This window comes from Sinohyriopsis cumingii, chromosome 9 (assembly GCF_028554795.1).
Source record: "Sinohyriopsis cumingii isolate HCF-2022 chromosome 9, ASM2855479v2, whole genome shotgun sequence".
Classification (NCBI taxonomy): domain Eukaryota; kingdom Metazoa; phylum Mollusca; class Bivalvia; order Unionida; family Unionidae; genus Sinohyriopsis; species Sinohyriopsis cumingii.
This window is the reverse complement of record NC_142969.1, coordinates 78,522,328-78,542,249: the sequence shown is the minus strand read 5'-3', so window position 1 is coordinate 78,542,249 and position 19,922 is coordinate 78,522,328. Positions and strand designations below refer to the sequence as shown.

Genomic DNA, 19,922 nt, shown 5'->3' with positions numbered 1-19,922 from the left:
TTGTCATCTTCTGTCAGGGCTGTGTCGCTAAACGTGCCTGCACCTGCCGTGTCAGGTTTCCATACCACGCAAGCATCCAGATGAGTATTCTTGGCTTCTTTTCCGTACGTCAAGAGATTTTCCAAGTAGGCACGATATGGGTAAGTATCCATGCTGCTGCTGACCAGTTTGTTATTCAAGTACAAGTCCACTTCGCTGAACAAGGAATGCATGAAATTGTTGACGGGCGCTACCCTATCATTGGCTCCAGGATTGGTGTTGTCAGCTTTGATCACTTTGACTTTCAAATACAGGTAACTGCTATTCAGATCGATGTAATCTTCGGGTTGTCCTTTGATTTCGAACTCGATGGGAGCGGAATCCGTCAAAGAGGAGACGGGATGAAATTCCACCCACTGGGATTCTTGCATCGTCATCATGGTGGGGGGCATGGCAAACATATCCAGTTCCGTCTTGGAACAAGCACATGACTCTCGGTGCATCATTTTTTCTGTGTCTCAATAATCGAAAACGTCTAAGTCTCGAACGGTTCTTCTTTTCTTGGCTTTTCTAGCTTGAAGTCTGGTGAAAGGGTGTTTTCTTCGTCGTCTCTTTCTGCCTTGTCCTTGCTGAATGCCTGACTCGGTAGCGTGCAGGGCATTTATAGGTGTGTCTCGTCGGCCTAAAATGTCTTTACCCGTTTGCAGCAGGACATTTTTGCCTGCCCTCATGAAGGCTTCTTTAGGGTTTTGTTTGTCGATGATGACATTTTGGAGAAATTCTTTGCCTTGCGTCAGTGCCGCATCTTTCAAGGCGTGCAATCCGCGTGTCACCATCGGTTTCAACACTGGGGCCACCGAACGAAAGGCCGATTTTAACATGTCTCCTAAACCGTGTCCTCGCTGTCGTGCAACCCCTTGGTACACTGGATACATGACTTACTTACGAATCGTGAGAGAACCGTTTTCGAAAATGGAGTTTCACCGTGACTTTTCCTTTGGTAAATGGAATATTTTGTCCCAGATCTCCTTTTATAGTAATGTTGACCGTGTCCAAATACGACTTGCTGACGGGCAAATAGTGAGGATGGACAAATTCGCGGTGGACGTGGTAAGTGTTTCCACCTTCCTCGTCAGCGTTCGCGGCAGAATCCACTTTGAAAGGAATGACACGCAGTAACGGTACGGAGGTGTGTCCCACCACGTTATACTCCACCACATCGGAGTACACGAACATCAAATTCAGTCCTTGGTTCAGTTCTACTGGGGTACGAAATAACTTGCTAAAAGACTCGTTGTCGTAAACGATGGGTAATTCGTTGTTCTTGAGTATGCTCATTCTCAGGTTCATGTCTCCGCCCAACATGTCAAACAATTCAGGACAAAATAAAATGGACATGATTTTACTCCGCTCAAATTTCATCGAGAAGCGACGAGCTGTTTTGTGGTACTCCATGGTGACACTTTTGTTAACATGCTCCAAAGCTTTCAGAAACACGGCATTAAACCTGGAGGCTATGGTGCTGACCAAATGTTGACCACTAAAATAATAGCCTGGGGAAATGAAAAAGTGGTAGGTCCACTTTTGAGTTTTCTCATTATAGGTTTTATTGTCATATATGACTATCTTATTCAACTGCTGTTGCAATGACTCGTCATGAACTTCCACATGAAAAAAATTTTGATTGGGAAGGACATTGAGGACTTGGGTCGGGTGAATGATTTCCACTAAAGCCACTTCCCAATGGGCTTCGTGATCTAAGGGGATGGCCTGAGGTAATTTGGCCGTGTAACAGCACAACGTGTTGTTGGGAAACACCTCCATGGAACTGTCACTGGGTAAGGTTAAGTAAAATTGGTTTTGGTGACTCATAATTCCAGAGTTCTGTGGCTGTCCGAGGGGATATTACTGGACGTCAGAGGCGTGTCTCCGCCCAAAATGGGGTTCTGGTTGTGATTGAAGTGGTGACTGGCACTGGCACTGGACACGAGGTTCCCGTGGTTCCCGTTCGAGGAGAATTTCAGGGAAGGATTAGGAAGCAGGTAACCGATGCAGCTGCTCAATAAAATGGTCCACAATTGTTTGTCTCCTTGTTGCAAACTCAAATTGGCAATGGCTGCCCCGATGACACAATACACCACGAAGATTTGGCAGAAAAAGACGATTTGCGTTTTAGGCACACGTTCTCCACACCACACCCACAAGGGTTGTTTTTGTAAATCTTGCACAGAAGAACTAGGGGAAGAAGGAGTGGTCGACGTAGCTGCGTCTGCTGTGTGAAAGGGCATGATGGTCACTTCTTCTTTTTATAGTCGATGACTTGCGAAGCGTCTATCCAAGAATCGAAACTGGGTGGATATCCTTTCCAACGTACTTTGACTTCTTTGACACGTCGTTTGCCCACTTTACGGGTTCTGCGTTCGAGAATGCTTTCGATGTCGTACACGTCGTCTTCTTTTTTGGTGACACGTTGTAACTCGGGCAAATAAAACGTTCCTTTGAGTACTTCTCCGTTCATGTCTTCCAATTTATAGACGGTAGGATGACGGCCATGCACTCGTTCAGTGACGCGAAACAATTCGGTCGTCCAGTTAGGTAAGTAACCTTTGTCAAAAGTGCGTTTGGTTTTGCCAATGCGCACCCAATCTCCTACGGCCAACTCTCCACTTTTCTTGGGGACAGCCCTCGTCGGGGACGTACCGAACAGGCGCTCGAACACCAGCACTTCGTTGTCGGGAGTCACGTCTTGCGGGGCACGTCCGATGCTTCGATGGTAAGATTGGTTGTACGCTTGCACCAGGTGCGGTAAGATGTCGATGTACTTCAGAGTGTGGTGATGCGTAAAATATTTCCACATGCGTTCTTTCAAAGTGCGTTGAAAACGTTCCACGATGCTGGCTTTGGTTTCGGGATTCTCGGTGGTAAAAAAATGAATGTCACGTTTCTTTAATTCTTTTTGGAAAGCTTGGTTCAGAAATTCGGTGCCTTTGTCCGTTTGCCATCGAAGAGGGTGACGACCGCTTTGTTTCAACACCCGTTGCAGGGCTCGCACTAACTCGCTGCTCGATTTGGATGTCAAAGGCACGACCCAGGCAAATTTGGAAAAGACGTCGATGACACAAAACAAATATTTGTAACCACGATTGTAGCTGGCCAAATGAGAGACATCGGCTAAATCGGCTTGCCATTGATGATCGATGCCTTCCACTCGGGTGCGACTTCTGGCAAACTTGCGTCGAATGGGTTTGTGTAAAGTGTAGGTAGCTTGTTCTTGTAACCATCGTTGCACTTGAGGTAAACGGAGACTTTTCAGCCGCGTTTTGGCAGCACGATACAATTTTTGAACTCCTGCGTAACCTGCAGGATGCGAGGGATCGTAGTAAATGCTGGCTAAGACTTTTTCCATTTTTTATTTTGTGTGTTAATAAGTCACCCACTCTTCGGTGATGCTACTTTGGGTGGGACGAAAGGGTGGTTTGGAAACGGATTTACGTGTCCGATGGGCTACGGGAGTAGAAGTCGAAGGTAGTGGTGGTGGAGGTGGAGGTGGCAATGGAATGACTTTGGTTTTCTTTTCTTTTTTCACTTCTGGTTTCCCTTCTTTCTTTTTCACTTCTGTCGAAGAAGGCGTGGACATCATCTTTTTAACCCAAGCTTTCATTTCTTCTCGTTGAGGTGTGGGGGACGGGGTCAACAAGGATCCTGCAATCTTACTCGAAATGGGAGCTGCTGACGGTGTTTGAAACACTTCGCGCATCTCTTCTTCCTCAGGTCTTTGTGGGGTAGCATCTCTGGCAACCCTTGGGGATGGTAGTGGTGGTGGTGGTGGTGGTGGTAATGATGGTGCTGGACTTTTCATCAAGGTCTTAAAATCTTTTAGAGTGGGTAAAGCTGTTTCGTCTAAAGCTTTCTGGTGAAAGAGTTGCAGTCTTTGCAAGAGTTGACCATACTTTTGCGATTTTTCTGTTTCGGACAAATCTTGGCGATCCATCAAGGATTGCAATTCGTGTTGTAACTGGGACAGCTCGCTCAAATTGGGATTGGGAGGTAAATGCGGGGTGCGTTGTTCTTGCCACCGATGGTATTCCATCCATCGTTTGTAAGGCACTAAAGCTAGTTTTCGTCCTTCCATGGGGTTGTCAGGGATGAATTCTGAAATCTTGGGACTTCCGAAGGCCTTTTTATCTTGCTCCCATCAGTCCTCCCAACATGGTTCCCAAGACTCCTTTCAGTATAGGGCCTAACAAGAGAGGTAAAATGCCTCCACGTTGGACCAACATCTTCTTTTTTTGACGAATGGGAATTTTCTTTTGAACCATTTTCCGAAGAACGTGACGATGTTTGCCTAAGCATTGTTTCTGGTGTTTGGACAAAGGGATCGTGCCTTTCAAAACGTTCAAACAACATTCGCACACGGTATCGATGACCTCTTTGGAGGCCGTTTGAATGAGTTTTTTTCGTAGGGGTGGAGAAGCTTTGGACAGGACAGATAACATGTCCCCATGTTTGGCTAAACGTGGTGGCAGTCCTTTCCTTTTTTTTCCTTGGGGTTTTCTGGAGGGTGACATTTTTGCTTGTGGGTTCCGGGACATTCACCGAACAGACACTAACGTCGATGACTTAACGCACACCCTTTTATCTTTTTTTCTGGGACTATCGCTTTGTCATAAAGGTGACAATGTTTTTCCGAAAATCGCCAAGGAATCCTCCCCTTTGTTGACGCCTCTTTTTCTTGGAACGACTGTGTCTTTTTTTAGGGTAACGTCGATGCTTGGCTAAGCGCTTTGTCGGATGACGCGTCTGCCTTTGTCTCTTTCTTTTGTGGCTTCTTGGAGGTGACATCTTTTACAAGTTCACTGATACCCCCGACTTGGTCACAGGTCTTTTTATACTGGAACGCGTCGCCACTGATTGTCTTTACGTTTTATCAGTTTGAGGACAGGCATGACACGTCGTGCAGGGGTACGTAACGGACTAAATCGAGCCAGTTCTTGCTTGGACAAATCCAGTAAACTTTGTAACATGCCCGATCTTTCATGGACTTTGATTTTGGGAGAAGGTACTTTGTGAGCAGCAGCCACTGCCGCTAAATTGGAAGGTCCTGCCACTGGGGAAGTTCTTTTGGGGGTCATCAACGGAGAAGTTCTTGGTGTGATCAACGTCTCCAAGTACTCTTCAGTTCCTGGTGACATCAACGGAGAAGTGGACAAACGTGAGGCTGCCGGAGACGCTGTGGCAGGTCGTGGCTTGCGAGTGTAAGGTTGCGTCCTGGCCGAAGTGCCTCTCTTGCGACTAGTTTTCTTCTTCTTCTGTGGACTTTTCTTTTTCTGGGGACTTTTTCTCTGTTTCTTTTTCTGGTGGCTTCTTTTCTTTTTCCGGGGTGATGGTGGTGGTGTCTGGTCAGAGGAGGGTCCTGCCACTGGAGAAGTTATTCTTCTTGGGGACCTGGTCTTTTTCTTTTTCTTCTTGGGGCTTCGTTGGACTTTTGTCTTGGGGATAACTTTGGGGGCATTAGGATCCCATCTTAAGAGTGAGCGAATGATGACCCCTCCTAGAGTACCGCTCCCTCCAGGTTTCAAAATGATTTGTTTTTTGGTTTGAGTGTCGATGCGGGGATCGGCCAGTTGGACCAAAGCGACTTTGTTTCGATCGAAAAAGCGTTGGGTTTGATGAGGAATCTGAATGATTCCTTGGAGTAATTGACGTGCTGTCACCGTGAACCATCGTAAGACTTCTTTGAGACTAGCTTCTAAGACACGAGCTCGTGTTTGTGGATCTTTTTCTCGACTGATGCCATACAAGGCACGAATCAATTTGACGGGAAGATGCGACTGAAGGGACGTCATGTTCACACTGTGTGAGACAGACGAAAAAGGGTCTGAGGTTTTTATAGATTATTTTATGGGGAGTGAAATGAAGTCGAGGACGGAGACGTGTACAGGACAGGCCCTCCGTCTTGGCACCAGTGGTGAAACAAGTGGGTACGAAATCGCAAATCCTCGGGGGTCGTAGGTTTCAAATCGACGAGTAAATAGGCGTGTGGAGTTTGAGTGGCATCGCCGTACGCCTGAGTCAGCCAAGGCGTTCCTAACTGTTTGGCTAAGACTTGCACTTGCGATTTATCTCGAGGACTTTTAAACAAGACCACGTAATGCGCATTGAGACTGATGGTGCGATGGGCTTTACTTTGTTGAAACAAATTTTGGGTGATGTAAACGACACTGGCATTACGGTGATGCCCTTTGCGCGTGAACCACAATTTAATTTCTTCTTCGTCTTCTCCTAACATGTCGTCGAAAATGACCAAATGGGTTAGACGGGAGTCAGAGACGATGCCGTCGTCTTCTTTAGGAATGCCTTCCACAAACACGATGGAATCGCCTTGACTTTCTCACAAAAGGCTGTATGCCGATTGCCACTCTTTGTAACACCACACGATCCGTTGAGGGGGCCGATCGATCAAATGATGTTTATGTTCGATCAAACGTTTGACGAATTCGGTTTTGCCAGAACCGCTAGGTCCAGCAATGAGCATGTTAAAGGGATGGCGAAGATACAAAGCCTCCCAACTGGCACGATCTAAGTGTTCGTCGATGACTTTGACAGTAGAGGAAGAGGGAGCAGAGACAGCAGAGGTAGCCATGGTGTGAGAAATGTCACTTGTGACACGAAAAAACAAACAAGACAAGAGTTTATATACTTTTTTCAGAACACGTTTATTGAATGTTTCAAATATGAACACGAAAGACAAAAATACATACAACCCAAATAGTGATGTACAGGAATATAAAACACAGCAAAGCGATCAAAGTGGAATATAAACAAGTGTCTGTACAACATGTTTTGGGTAACGAAGATGTCCTAGGGACAGTGTGTAATGTTCTTACAGTCTCTACATGAGGTATTGTCACACAAGTGTCCTCCCGGAATGACCTTTCAGGCCTGTCCATGACAGTTCTGTCCTGAAGCGAGTGGTTGTTCTCAGTGACGGGTTCTTCTGGCACCGTCACTAACACAGGTTGAAAAGTAACTTTTTTCCTTGAACAACTCTTGTGCATACTGGGCCACTTCTTGGGTCCAAACCTCAAAACCCCCCTTTTTCCAGTCACGAACATCTGTCCAATGAGGGTGTAAGTCACAAGCTACACACACATCGTCATACACGTCTTGGGTAGCTAAAAGTTGACGAATCTTTTTTTCCTGATGAGGTCGAGAAGTATCCAGATGAAACCGCAAGGCTTTGAGCAAAAGGAGTTTTTCGTGACCATTTAAGGCCATGGAGGTGGTAAGTACTGATCGTAAAGAGTCCACAAAGAATCGGCTGGTAAACGAAATCCCAGAAAACAAGTCACTAAGACACACACCACTTGTCGTCCCAAATTGAACGGATACAATTCTTGTAATAATCGATGGTAATGATCCACGGTTTGAATATGGTCATTGAGTTCCTTCCACGGAATCTGTTGAATGATATGTGACATAATCCATGGCATGGCAACTTGATTTTATAGTGTCTTTGTTTCGGAAGCAATAAAGGTAATTTCTAACCAAACACGTTCGTTCTCCAGTAGGGAATTTAAATGTTACATACTGTAACTGAAACGTCAGAGTTTGTCTAGATGTTTCGTCTTTTTCTAAGCAGATTCCATGTAACAAATGTTGGTAATCCTTTAACTCGTCTTCCTCAATACGTTGCAGTAAGTGAATCTCCAAGTAACCAAAATTACGAACGTCTAGCCCATCATCATTCATATACTGAAAGTATTCAACAAGGTCTGACCAGTGAAAAAATTTCTGACGAATCAGTCCTCTTATACCATTCAGGTACCAGTGGTTAAAGATCTGGTGACGTAACGGATGCAATTGTTCTTTACGTTTCACTTGTATTTTCACCAGCTCTCGGTAAATCCTTTCTCTCAACTCCTCAGGCAAGCCCAAAATGTACTCTTGTAAAGTATCCATAATTATATACACTGTTTTTGGAATCGTTGGGTGGCGACCAATAGCCTCGTTTAACTTTGTGTCTAATGTAATATCCACTCATAATCAGTCTTCTTGTACTTTGGAACATAGCATAATTTAAAAACGGACGAATCACTTTGAGTTTGCGTTTCACTTGTATTTTGATCAGTTCTCGGTAAATGCGTTCTCTCAACTCCACAGGCAAAGCACGAATGTTCTCTAGCAAAGTATCCATGAATAGGTCATACTAATTCCTCTTTGGTCTGACACAAGAAATGTACTCTTTGCACAAACATGGTTTCACTTCAGTGTCGAATTTAAATCGTTGAGTCACTAATCTACACATTACAATTCGTTCAGAAGTTTCCTCTTTCACCAAGTTGACATTGTGTTCAAGATGTTGGTAATTCGTTAACTCTTCCTCTGGAATTCGATGCAGTACGTTTACAATGATGTAACTACAATCGTCCATACCAAACCAATCCTTTTTAAAACTAGAGGATCGTTGATCAATGTCTGTCCGATGGAACACTTTCAATTGAATCAATCCTTGTATAGCCTTCAGGTACCAGTGGTTCAAACACCGGTGACGTAACGGATGCAATTGTTCTTTACGTTTCACTTGTATTTTGACCAGTTCTCGATAAATGCGTTCTCTCAACTCCACAGGCAAAGCACGAATGTTCTCTTGTAAAGTATCCATGAACAGATTATTATGGTAAGAAGTTACTTCAATGTCTCGGTCCCACTAAGGGTAAGTAATGACAATTCGGTGACCATCGAGCATGTTCAACGTAGGCTGAATCTTGCGGTTCCCAGTGGTGAAGTGACACACCGCAACTGAAGCACTTGACTTTATCTCCTTCGCCCAAGTAGAAAAATCCGGCTCTGGCTAATTCTTCGGGGGTCGGTCCTCCCAGATACTTTGGCCATTTTCCTTTGAACGATTGAAGACGATTTTCAAAGTCGCAGTATTCCGACAAACGCACAGGGAACGAATATTCGTCTTTCACAGGTTCGTTTCGATGAGGGTTGAGTGACATGGGTAGGAGTTTGCTCAGGGCTGGATGACATCCGTAGGGGGGTAGACGTGAAGGTGAACATTCCCCTTTAAAACGAAACCCAGTAAAATGTCCAAGAGGACGAGCGGCATCACTTTCGCATCCCACAGGTTTGACACGCACAGCATCACTTTCCATGATAGGGGTAGGGGCACTAAAGTTCCCATGATGCTTTACGGCATCGCTCAGGTCACAAGGTACAGCATCGTACCCATCGCAAGGCTCACAATCGCATTCCACTTCCGAAGCCTCACACTTGAATTGTGCCCTTCTAAACAACTTGTTCTGTGTTTCTCTGAAAGTATTCATCTTGTTCGCTCGGTCTTGGTAGTCACAATGAACTATCGATTTTGCCTAGGGTTCCTTTTTATATACAGACCAATACCGACGTGACCGTACGGTAAGGTGAAATGATTGGGAAGTCGAACTCGCTTCTGGTATACAATTTGATAGATTTTTTCCAAGGGTCGACTGACGATGTGGTGAGTGGGTAAACGTACAATCTTGTTCGGTTGATAGGTGGTCACTTTAAAGTTTCCATCCTCTCCCGATTGCAAGGCTTCTTTCAATACCCCAAAGTTGACCACTCGACTGGTACGATAATTCAGAGTCAGTCCTTTCACTTTGCACATCGTGTGCACTTCTCCTTGTTTGTCCCGGTATTCGTAGCCGTAATTTTTGGGACCGCCACTGACGAAACTTAGAATCTTGTCGTCGGGATGCTCGTCTGTCCAGGCTCCTAAACGGTCTCCTTCGATGTCAGGGTGATGTTGAATCGGGTGATGGATGTAAATGCAACTGTCCGTGTCAAAGTACAGGACGCGTTCTTCTAACAGTTCTAAAGCTTCGTACAATTTTAAGCGAGCATGGGCTGTCACGTAAGCCGCAATGATGACATTTCCAAAAGGGTCGTCTTGTACAAAGTCCAGATCTTCTTCGTAATTGACCAAGATCAAATTCTCTCGAACGACGTCCACGTGTTTCATGTATTTGGTTTTGTCGTGAATCATCTGGAAGTAGCGGGAAGGTTCTGTCAAATATTCCGTCTTGGGTAAACACGGTCGTTGTGCCATTTTACCCCACAAGCAATTTAACATCACTTTGGCAAACGATCGCCTGCCTTCGTTTTTCTCGATGTGGTCTAAGGTGATGCCTTCTTGTTCGTAGTATTTCTCTTTGAATTGTATTTGGTCTTCGGGAGTGTGACACCAGGAAGGATAGCCGCTGGCTTCTTGTTTCAGTTTCAAAAAGGCATCCACGTAGTCAGCGAAAATGCCTTTCTGAGTAGGGTCACCCTTGTGGTACTGTTGTGTCTTGGGAAAGTGGCAAATTTCGTACACTTCTAACAGTTGGTATCCCATGTCCAGAGCTTTGAACAATTCTACGCTGACCCAGGTTCCCGTCAAGGCCCGTTCTTCCTGGCTGTGCTGACAAGGTTGGTCCTGGTTGCACGTTTCGGCACAAGTACGGCACAAGGGAAACATCAATTTGCCTTGACAATGGTGAGGTAAGACGGGATGGTATAGGTTCGTGGGAGGCAAAACTTTGCACTTTATCAAGCCTTCGTATTGTCGAATGTTTTTCAGGTCGATGTGTTCCGTGAACAATTGTGGGTGCCCTACAGGAAAGCGACAATATTTGCACACGTAGGGATACAGCGAACACACGTCCAAGTATTTGATTTCTTCTCCTTTCTTTTCGTCGGCTTGGTACAGCAAACAGGTGGCATTGGTCCTTCCTCTGTACAAACTATCCCTCGGGTTCAGCGGGTCCATGAACTGGTAACTTTCCACGAGGCGTTTAAACTCGGGATCGGTTTTCAAACGGTGATCGTACTCGTGTTCCCACATTTCCACCACTTGGTATCCTTGCTGTTCTAACTTTAGGCGTCGCTGACAAGTGTCCTGGTACAAGTCTTCCATGGTTCGTTGCAAAAACTGATTTTTAGTGCCACGGTCAGGGTAACAGACGGGACATCCGTGAAATAAGCAACCGTTAAACTCGTACACGATCTTGGGGTTTTCTAAGTCCCAACCATCAACCGAATACGTTCCAATGGTCTTTTCGCCTCCTCCGTTGCGGGCATGCTGAATCCATTTGTCTTCCTTGTCGCACAAGTAATGTAACCAACGTAGGGCTTTGACCGAGTATTGACGCTTGACATAGTGGGTCGTTTGAGGACTGATGACAGCCACGGTGTTTTCAGGCATGAATCGTTGGCGGTACACTAAGGAACACGCTTTGGCAATGGTGCAAGCTTCTTTCAAAGGATCGACCCCTCCGTGTTCCATGAACAGTTCTCGAAATTTTCCACAGCAACGCCGTAAAATGTCCACGTCGGAACGACAATACTTTAGCATTTCTTCCTGAAAGTCGAAAGGGTCCGAGGCGTGAATCTGGTACCAAGCGTAGAAAGCTTCTCGTTGTTCGGTACGCATGTTGTCGGGGTCGTAATAGTGAACCTCAGGCAAATGGGGTAGAACAGCATGTTGATTGGCTTCCGTATTGAAAAAGTGTGGAAAGTACCCTTTAGCCATTTCTGTCATTCCAAACGTTTTAGGCATTCGACTCAAAGGCATGGCCAAATAGCTCATCGAATCTTTAAACTGTACTTGTCCCACTTGCATGAAAATTATTTTGGCTCCGTTCAAAGTCACTTTAGGACGCTCGGTGCCTTGTTCCGTATAGTACCTCAAAAGAAACTGTCCATCGTATCCGGAGAAATTGTGAGCCATCACCGTGGCATGACGATGACAATCTCCGTAACGTTCGATGTCCTCTTGGCTCCACGTCTTGTCGACGGGGTCTAAGACCCATTGGGCAAAATCGGCTAACGTGTTTGGTCCCCGAAAGATTTTTTCACGCCCTCCGGGTATCTTGCTGCAGTGAGGGCAATGACTGAAGATAGGTTCTTGAATGCACTTCTCGCACGCTCGATGAGCCACGCAGAAATTAGGAATGTGAATGCCGGTCTCTTGCATGCATTCGAAATCGAAAAAGATGAAATTGCCTTTCTTCTTGTGACCGTCCTCTTTCTCTGGTGCGGGTTGGTATTTTTGCACGTAGCATTGGTGTTCCAAGTCCACGATGTGGTGACAAATGTGACATTTTTTCTTTCCTCGACATACGTGTGCCTTGGCAGCATTGGTACATATGACTTGTTCACACGTAGGGCACAATCTCAGGAGTTGACAAGCACATTTCTTCTGTGAACCTTGCGTTTTCAGATGTTGTTGGTAACAGGTAGGGCTGACAAACGTGCGCAGACAAGTGGAACATGGCACTGGTTCTTCGCTCAGACAGGGTGAAGAGGCCAAACATCCTGAGCATTTCAATCCACAATGCTTGTGTTGCTCTCGATTATTATAACCATGGTCACATTTCTCACAGTAATAACCGTATCCCAGAAATCCGGTGATACTGGTAATCGTATCGAAATGGTCATCGTGATGATAAACATGAATGTATTTTCCGTCCTTAAAATCTTGGCCTCGAAACAACAGAGGTCCGCGCATTTCTTGAGGGTGCACTTTCAAGGTGTATCGTGGAGCTAGGACATCTTGCAATTTTTGCATCTCAGGAATGCCGCAGGGTGTGTCTTTGGGCAATCCGGCTTGTTGTAACAAGAGTTCTGCTTCGTTTCGTTGTTTGGCTCGGTCGGAACGTTGAATAGTGTCCCAGGTTCTTTTCCATTCTACCGTGTCGTTCTTGTTGGCATAGGTTCGTCCCACCACGATGGCACGGGCTAAACACATCTGGTCTTGAGGGTTGTTAATTCGGACGAGACTTGTTTTGGTGTTGCGAAGGTCGTCTACCAATAACATCTTTTTGCGTCCAGTCCCTTGAGGAGGAGAGACGTGGGTCATGTCCAGTGTGGCTTTTCCATCGGTGATGTCAAACTGGTCATTAGATTGTTGCACGTGTTGAATCTTGTCCATGACTTTGGAAGCAGTCAATTCTGCAGGGGTGCTAAACTCGATCCAAACAGGGGATTTCAAACCGTCGTGTTGTATGGAAAGTCTCAAGCGATCGTCTTCTTTGGGTTGACATTGCTGCTTGAGTGCAGTGAGCAAAGAATCCCACACCTCGGTGATGAACACTTCTGCTTTCTCTAACGGCACTTCAGCCTTGAAATCTTTAAACTTCACCGTGTATTTGTAAGCCGTGGTTCTAAATTTTCTAGAGGAGCGCTTTTCCGTCTCTCGAATGGAATAGTACTTTTCAGGGTTGACAAAGGGTGGTGAACTTGGTTTAGAGGGTTCGGATTCTGGTTCACTCATGTCCTCTTCAAAATCACTGGCATGAATTTGTGCCAAGATTTCAGCCCTGGTACGAGGCGATAGATCACGTTTCTGCCTCTTACTTTCTTCTTCTTTCTTCTCGAATGAATGGGATCGTTTCATCTTGAAAGCAAAAAGTCAAATGACTCAAGTTCAAACACCATAAACTACTTTATAGTCATAGCAGACCAGCGTATATAAAAGGGTGTGTGTCTTGTCCTTTCACTATTCATTTCACTCTCAAGCCGAACACAACGATGGAAGAGACTGACCAGATGGAACGTTTCGTCAGAGCTTTGCGAGGGGTCATTAGAAAATTCTCTTCAGACCAGCCTACGGACTACTCTCCTTCCTTTCGAGATAAAAGTCAAGATACTTGCTATATCTGTCAGAAGAAAGGGCATTGGTCTTCAGAGTGTCCAGACCGTCAAAAAAGAAAAAAAACAGGGGATAAAAAAGACAAAAGTCAAGATACCTGTTATTATTGTAAAGAAAAAGGACATTGGTCTCCAGATTGCCCAAAAAAGAAACAAGAGGAGTCAGAAGAAAAGAGGAATTCTTCAGAAGAAGAGAGGGATTCTTCAGAGGAAGAGAGGGATTCTTCTGAGGAAGAAAGAAGACAGGTGAAGAAAAAGAAACAAGAGAAAAAAAGAAGAAGGGAAGAAAGCGAGGAGGAAGAAGAAGAGGAAAAGAGTGTGACGGTGAAGAAATTCAAAAAACAGAGAGACTAAACAAGGAGACAGAAGAAATCAATGAACTTTTTATTAAAGTGTTGTGTTGTGAATTGGATTGTAAAAAATGGAGAAAAGAATAAATGAATGATATAAGGTAAGAGTCTTTGAGTTCTGATTTTAAAATAAGAAGCTACACTCACGCACTCATACACAGACACGTACTATAAGGGTAAAATGGGTGGGGTTTTTTGAGTTATTGGCAAATTGAAATTGTATTTCTTTTCGAGAAATGTGGGTGGCCCTGAAAAGGGCCTTTTTTCTTTATGGTGCAGGGGTGAGTTTAACCAATCAATTTTAACTGCCTTATGCCTTTGCCACGGCCAAGGCCTACTTCTGAACTGCGTAATGCTGATGATGATTGGGTTGAAATCACTAAGGGTGGTACGGTAGGCTTAGTCACAGGGTTGACGTGTTTAGCTCGGGAAGGTCGTATTCTCTTCGGTCGTGATAATGAAGTCTGATACATTTGTTTCAGACTTCTTAACTCCGCTAAAATGTCCAACAGTACCGTGACCGTTTGATTTTCACCCTCTTGTTTCTTTGCTGCTACTACTTCTTCTTGCTGTTGCTGCTGTTGTTTTTTTCTTACCTCTTCTTCTTGCTGCTGTTGCTGTAGGAGAAAAACTTGTTCGGCTTCCTTTTGTCGTTGTATAAATTTCTCCAATTCTTCTTTCTGTCTCTGTCTAAAATTCTCCACTTGCGGTAATGAAGAAGGTAACGAAGGTTCCGGAACAAATTCTTGCGAGGAGAGAAAATCCACAAAATCCCAATTCACCTCTTCTGAAAGTAAGTCCGAGTTCCCTTGGGCGGTCTCCCCTGCTGGTGCACCCCAATGGATCGTTTTCTGAGTTTCCGTCATGTTGAATCACTGTCGCATAGATTGACTGCACACAAGCGCTAGCGAATCTATATTGACTACGTGACGTCACAGACTGCTCTCTTCGGATTGGATGCGGGCTGACTGAATTCTGTAACGCGTGTTCGGATTGGTGAATGAACTCAATCCGTTTCAATCCTTTCTGTCCCTATAAATAAGCGCCGTTCACTGCATTGATTCACCTATTCTCGGAGCCTCAACATGTGGACCGACGTTGAATCTTCAACCCTTGTGTCAACAATGATGTTCAGGACGGACATGCTCATGTATGTCCGATCCAAGTGGACCGTTGTCCACAGGACCAACAGCAGCCTGTGGATAAGAAGAGTCTATATAGAGAGACAAGGTTGCCTCAAGAGGACTCTGATGTATGGCCCTGCTGTAAGACGAAGTTTGAGGACAAGAAGATGTCGCAAATGCCCTTTATGTTAAGGGCATATTAACATAAACCAAAGGCCCTTTTCAGGGCCAGCCATATTTCTCGAAAAGAGATAGTCTTTGAATTGCCTACCCCTTTTTTTAAAAATTTTAAAAAAAAAAAAATCCCATGTTAAATTCCCCTTGTCCGTAGATTGTCCCACGATTTATTCCCATGTTAAATTCCCCTTGTCCGTAGATTGTCCCACGATTTTTCGCCATGTTAAATTTCCATTGTCCGTAGATTGTCCCAAGGGGTTCTGTAATGCTAATTCCCATTGTCCGTAGGGTATCCCTATTCACTACTTATATATTTCATTGATTCACATTTCTTACAGAGAAAGAACTCTGTATAACCAAAATCCAGTGATTCTCAATAGTGAATATTATGAGTTACTTCCCTTCATACAAAACAAAAAATATTGCACATGAATTAAGAACTGAGTTGAATTTCAGTGTGATACAAGGATAACCTCATCAATGTGTGTTGATCTGGCCCATAAATGTAACCATCAATAGCCTTGATAACCTAACAATGTTAACTAATTAAATCTAACTAAAATCAAAATTCACACTTGATACATTTTAATGTGCTCAGCCAATCAGATGCATCATCATCAAAATAATGTGTGAATCTTGCTCAGTATTGAAAACCTTTAAGATTTGGATAATATAAGCCTACATTACAAGTTTGATCAAAATGGAACTAGAACTGTGTTCTCCAGGGTGGAAAAAAACCCCAGGCCAATCAGATCAAATTCATCTCAATAAAGTGGGTGGATCTATTATCAAACCTGCCCAAAGCCTTGATGATATAGAGGCATGTTCCAAGTTCGGACATAGATGAGAAATATGGCCTTATGGGTGGTAGCATGCTCATCTAGACAGATGCAAGACCAAGAAATTATTATCTGTGGATCTTGTTCATTATCAAATTCATCTGAAAATTCCAAGTCTGATCAAAAACATAACAAAATATGGTTTCCACATAATCATATGTAAGATTGATACACTAACTGCTTGGATCTCATTCAATAATGAACTCGTACAGGTATAAACCAAGCAGCCGATATAAACCAATCTTCCAAGTTTGATCAAAACCTAAGATCAGAAATATGGCTTGCACAATTGTAGCAAGCTCAGTCAATCAAATGCAAGATCACCTCATTAATATGTGTGCATCTGGCTAATTATTTAACTTATCCAAGATCCTGATGATATAAGCTTATATTCCTAGTTTGATAAAAATAGATCAGACATACGTCCTTTAGTTGGTGACAAGCTCAGCCAATCAAATCCAAAATCACCTCATCAATATTCATGGTGACTGGAGATTTTGATTATATATGCCCATATTCCAAGTCTGACATGAATCCAATCAGAAATATGGACTGCAGAGTGATACCAAGCAATTTTTGATGGACATACAATACATGATGGATAAAGTGTAACACTAAAGTTCTCTTAGCTTTATGGCCAAGGGAATTATAAAAAAAAACTGGTCAACTGTGTCATTATTACTAACTAATTTTTACCTTCCAAACATCAGTAATAACTTGTAAGATGAGGTAGGAACACTTAATTACCTTCTGGAGATTCTTCTTGCATATAGGAACCCGTCAAGTAGCGGTGAACGAGGGCCGACTTCCCACTCTGAATACTTCCGAGAATTCCCTGGAACAAAACACATTCTGTGTAAACCATGAATTGACATTGCTCTAGACCACTTAATTGGTATTTGAGATAGGTCAATGACTGCAGCTCAATCATATAATGTCATCAAAAGTTAGAGCTACTCAAAAAGAATTTGATTCACAAACATAAATATATTTATAAAATCCTGTTTCTCTAATATTACTGAAGCAGCTTCATATCAGATGAGCATAAATGTACAATTTTGACTCAATAACAATGCAGATTTCATTTAAAAGACCTTTTTTAAATAAAATTTTCTGGCCATCTGAGTTCAAAGTGCGATCTCAATTCAGAAATTTTTCTCCCATAATTATGAAACCATTCCACAAAACCTGTTAGGTTTTTTCACATGGCATAACAAACTAGTAAGACTGAATAATACATCTGGAACAACTGTTGTATTGTTTACCAAGCATGATGATATGACATCATATGGCACATAAGCAGAACTGAATACCTTCTATGCAAACTTAAAAGTCAAGTTCAGTTGCAATTAACACAGATCCTGATCTGTTGTCACATAATGTGCCTGCAGATTTGGGTCTATGTTGTTTGTTTTACTGATTACTCCTAAAGAAACAACTTCTGACCTATATCTGATGGCACATCATGCAACAATGTCATTTTTTACAATGGCATTAAATAAATGACAATTTACATGACCACTACATTTCTCTTAATTTAATTATCTTTTATATACATCAAAAAGAACGCTTACCAGTTTCAAGTCTGGCACAGATCTGCTGAGAGTCCATTCTTGGCTGTTTACAAAGGAATCTGAAAGAGACAATGATGAATTAATGTGTAGCTTAGATAGATACACAACAGTTTAAAAGATTTCTGTCTTGTAGCTTTGGGTCAAAGTTAGATATAATTACTCTTTCTAAAAATTAAACTGCTGCTTAAATCTATTACAAATTATTCATTTGAAAAGTGTTCAGTGATTCCTCCAAATAAAGACCCCTGGTATACAACTACCCTTGTTATAATGCCAATCTGGTTACTGATTCCATTGTTGTGTTTTATTATTGCTACAAAAGTACCAAATATCACCTTGAATTTTCGTACACAAAATTTCCAGATATCATGAACGTTTTTCAAACTGATAGAAACATATATTTTTTGAATGTAAAGTAACATGTTTTACTCCTCTTCAAAAAGATGTGACTAAATAAATGTCTGTCAGACCCTGAAACCATAATCATAGTCCATGTTCCTCTCATTCTCCAGCTACATCCTTATTCTTTCTAGTGGCACAGATTTGAATTTTCCTGAAGGGGGGGGGGGGACACTTTATTCTCTTGCTACTATCAGCTTTTGTAAACAATTTTAGCTGAGACTTAGTACATGCATGTGAAGAGGGACAAAGTAATTTTACTTTCAATACATTTCAATACACATACTTATTCTGTGTATCTCCTAGGGGTGCAAGACTGAGTAGAAAGTCTTGGTGTCAAAACTGGGGTCAGAATGAGTATAAAAACAAACTTTGGTATCAAAACTGGGAGTCAAATTAAATATTTGTGTCTCTGAAGTGCAAATGAGGGTAAAGGGAAACACTGCAATTAGATAATTTAACACTAATAATTTTCTATTGGGAGACCATCAAATTTTCATATTGCAGCCCATCAGTTGTGTTTAATGCTACAACTGCTTTGACTCTATTGGCTGACATGTTCAAAATGGGGGAAGTCATTCTTACAGAAAAAAATCCCACCAAAAATCAGATGTTTGTGGAATGTTATCTCCAATGGCAATATATATACATAAAGAAGAAAAACAAATGGTAACTAAGGATAATACAGTGGTCCCCTTCTCACAAGGAAGGTCCTTTTACATCATGAAAGTGACCTTAAAAGAGGGGTGGCTATACATGTATTTGTGAGAAGTACATGTATCAATTACAAAAGCTACATGTAACTTTAAAACATTTTATATCTTCATTTAAGAGTGACATTAATTATCAAAAGGTTCTTCTTATCTTAAGAATAAACTTAAATTAAGATAAATATACATTAAAAGTTCTTAATTCTTAAGCTTAAATGTGAGTTGGGTGGTGCTGGCATGTGCATTGTTAAACCTTCAAAAACATTGGTATTTAAATCCTGGTACAAAGATTGCTTGGCACATTGAATCATTCTCATTCCATTTACCTATTTTTCCACTGCTGCAGAATATTATCCTTGTCTGCTATGATATTGTTCATTTGATTTTTTTTCAAATAGCTTTTACTTTTCTTCTAAAATAATTATTTTCCATTTATGCGATGACATGTTAAACTTGTGTTGATCTATTTCTAGTTGCTAACTGTACCACACTTTAATAAATCTTTTGCATATTAGATGAAATGCAGTGTTTACAAGCGATACATGTGACAGAAGTGCTGTCACAAGATTCTTGGTCTTACCTGGTTCCCAGTAGTGTTTTGTTCATGGTTCTAATATATTTGTGTGTGGAATTGACAAAGCTATATCTAGTCTATGTTGACCATGTTATGACCTTGCTAATTACCTCACATCATAATCATCAAAAGAGAACTCGACTTCTGTGTATAAAGCCCAAAACACTATCACAAATATATTGAGCTCATTTCCTGTAAATACTGACATTTGTTGTTGTTGTTGTTGTTGTGGGGTTTAACGCCATTTTTCAGCACACAATAGGCTATGCATGGCATTCAGTATTAATGGTGGAGGAAGAACCCAGGAAGAACCACTGACCCACGAGAAGCTACTTGCCAGCTTTCTCACATAACCACATTGGCCGAATTCTAGACTCGAATCCACGCAGACATAGGTGAGATGGCAGTGAGCCGTAACATAGAGCGCTTTAGACCACTTGGGACCCCTACTGACATTTGTAAAAAAATAATATAATATTAACCACAGTGGTACATGTTATAGTGTACTTTAGCCTT

At 42.6% G+C, this 19,922-nt stretch overlaps 1 protein-coding gene across 19 annotated transcripts in view; it reads right to left on the bottom strand.

The window, feature by feature from the left end:
- Positions 1 to 19,922, bottom strand: part of LOC149792075 (centaurin-gamma-1A-like) — a 202,883-nt gene that overhangs the window by 155,095 nt on the left and 27,866 nt on the right. For all 19 annotated transcript variants that reach the window (XM_089970568.1, XM_089970573.1, XM_089970583.1 and 16 more), the window contains exons 2-3: positions 17,724 to 17,782; positions 16,897 to 16,984 (exon numbers count right to left, since the gene is read on the bottom strand). In XM_089970568.1, coding sequence (XP_089826694.1) covers positions 16,897 to 16,984; positions 17,724 to 17,782 — 147 coding nt within the window. The remainder of the gene's footprint in view (positions 1 to 16,896; positions 16,985 to 17,723; positions 17,783 to 19,922) is intronic.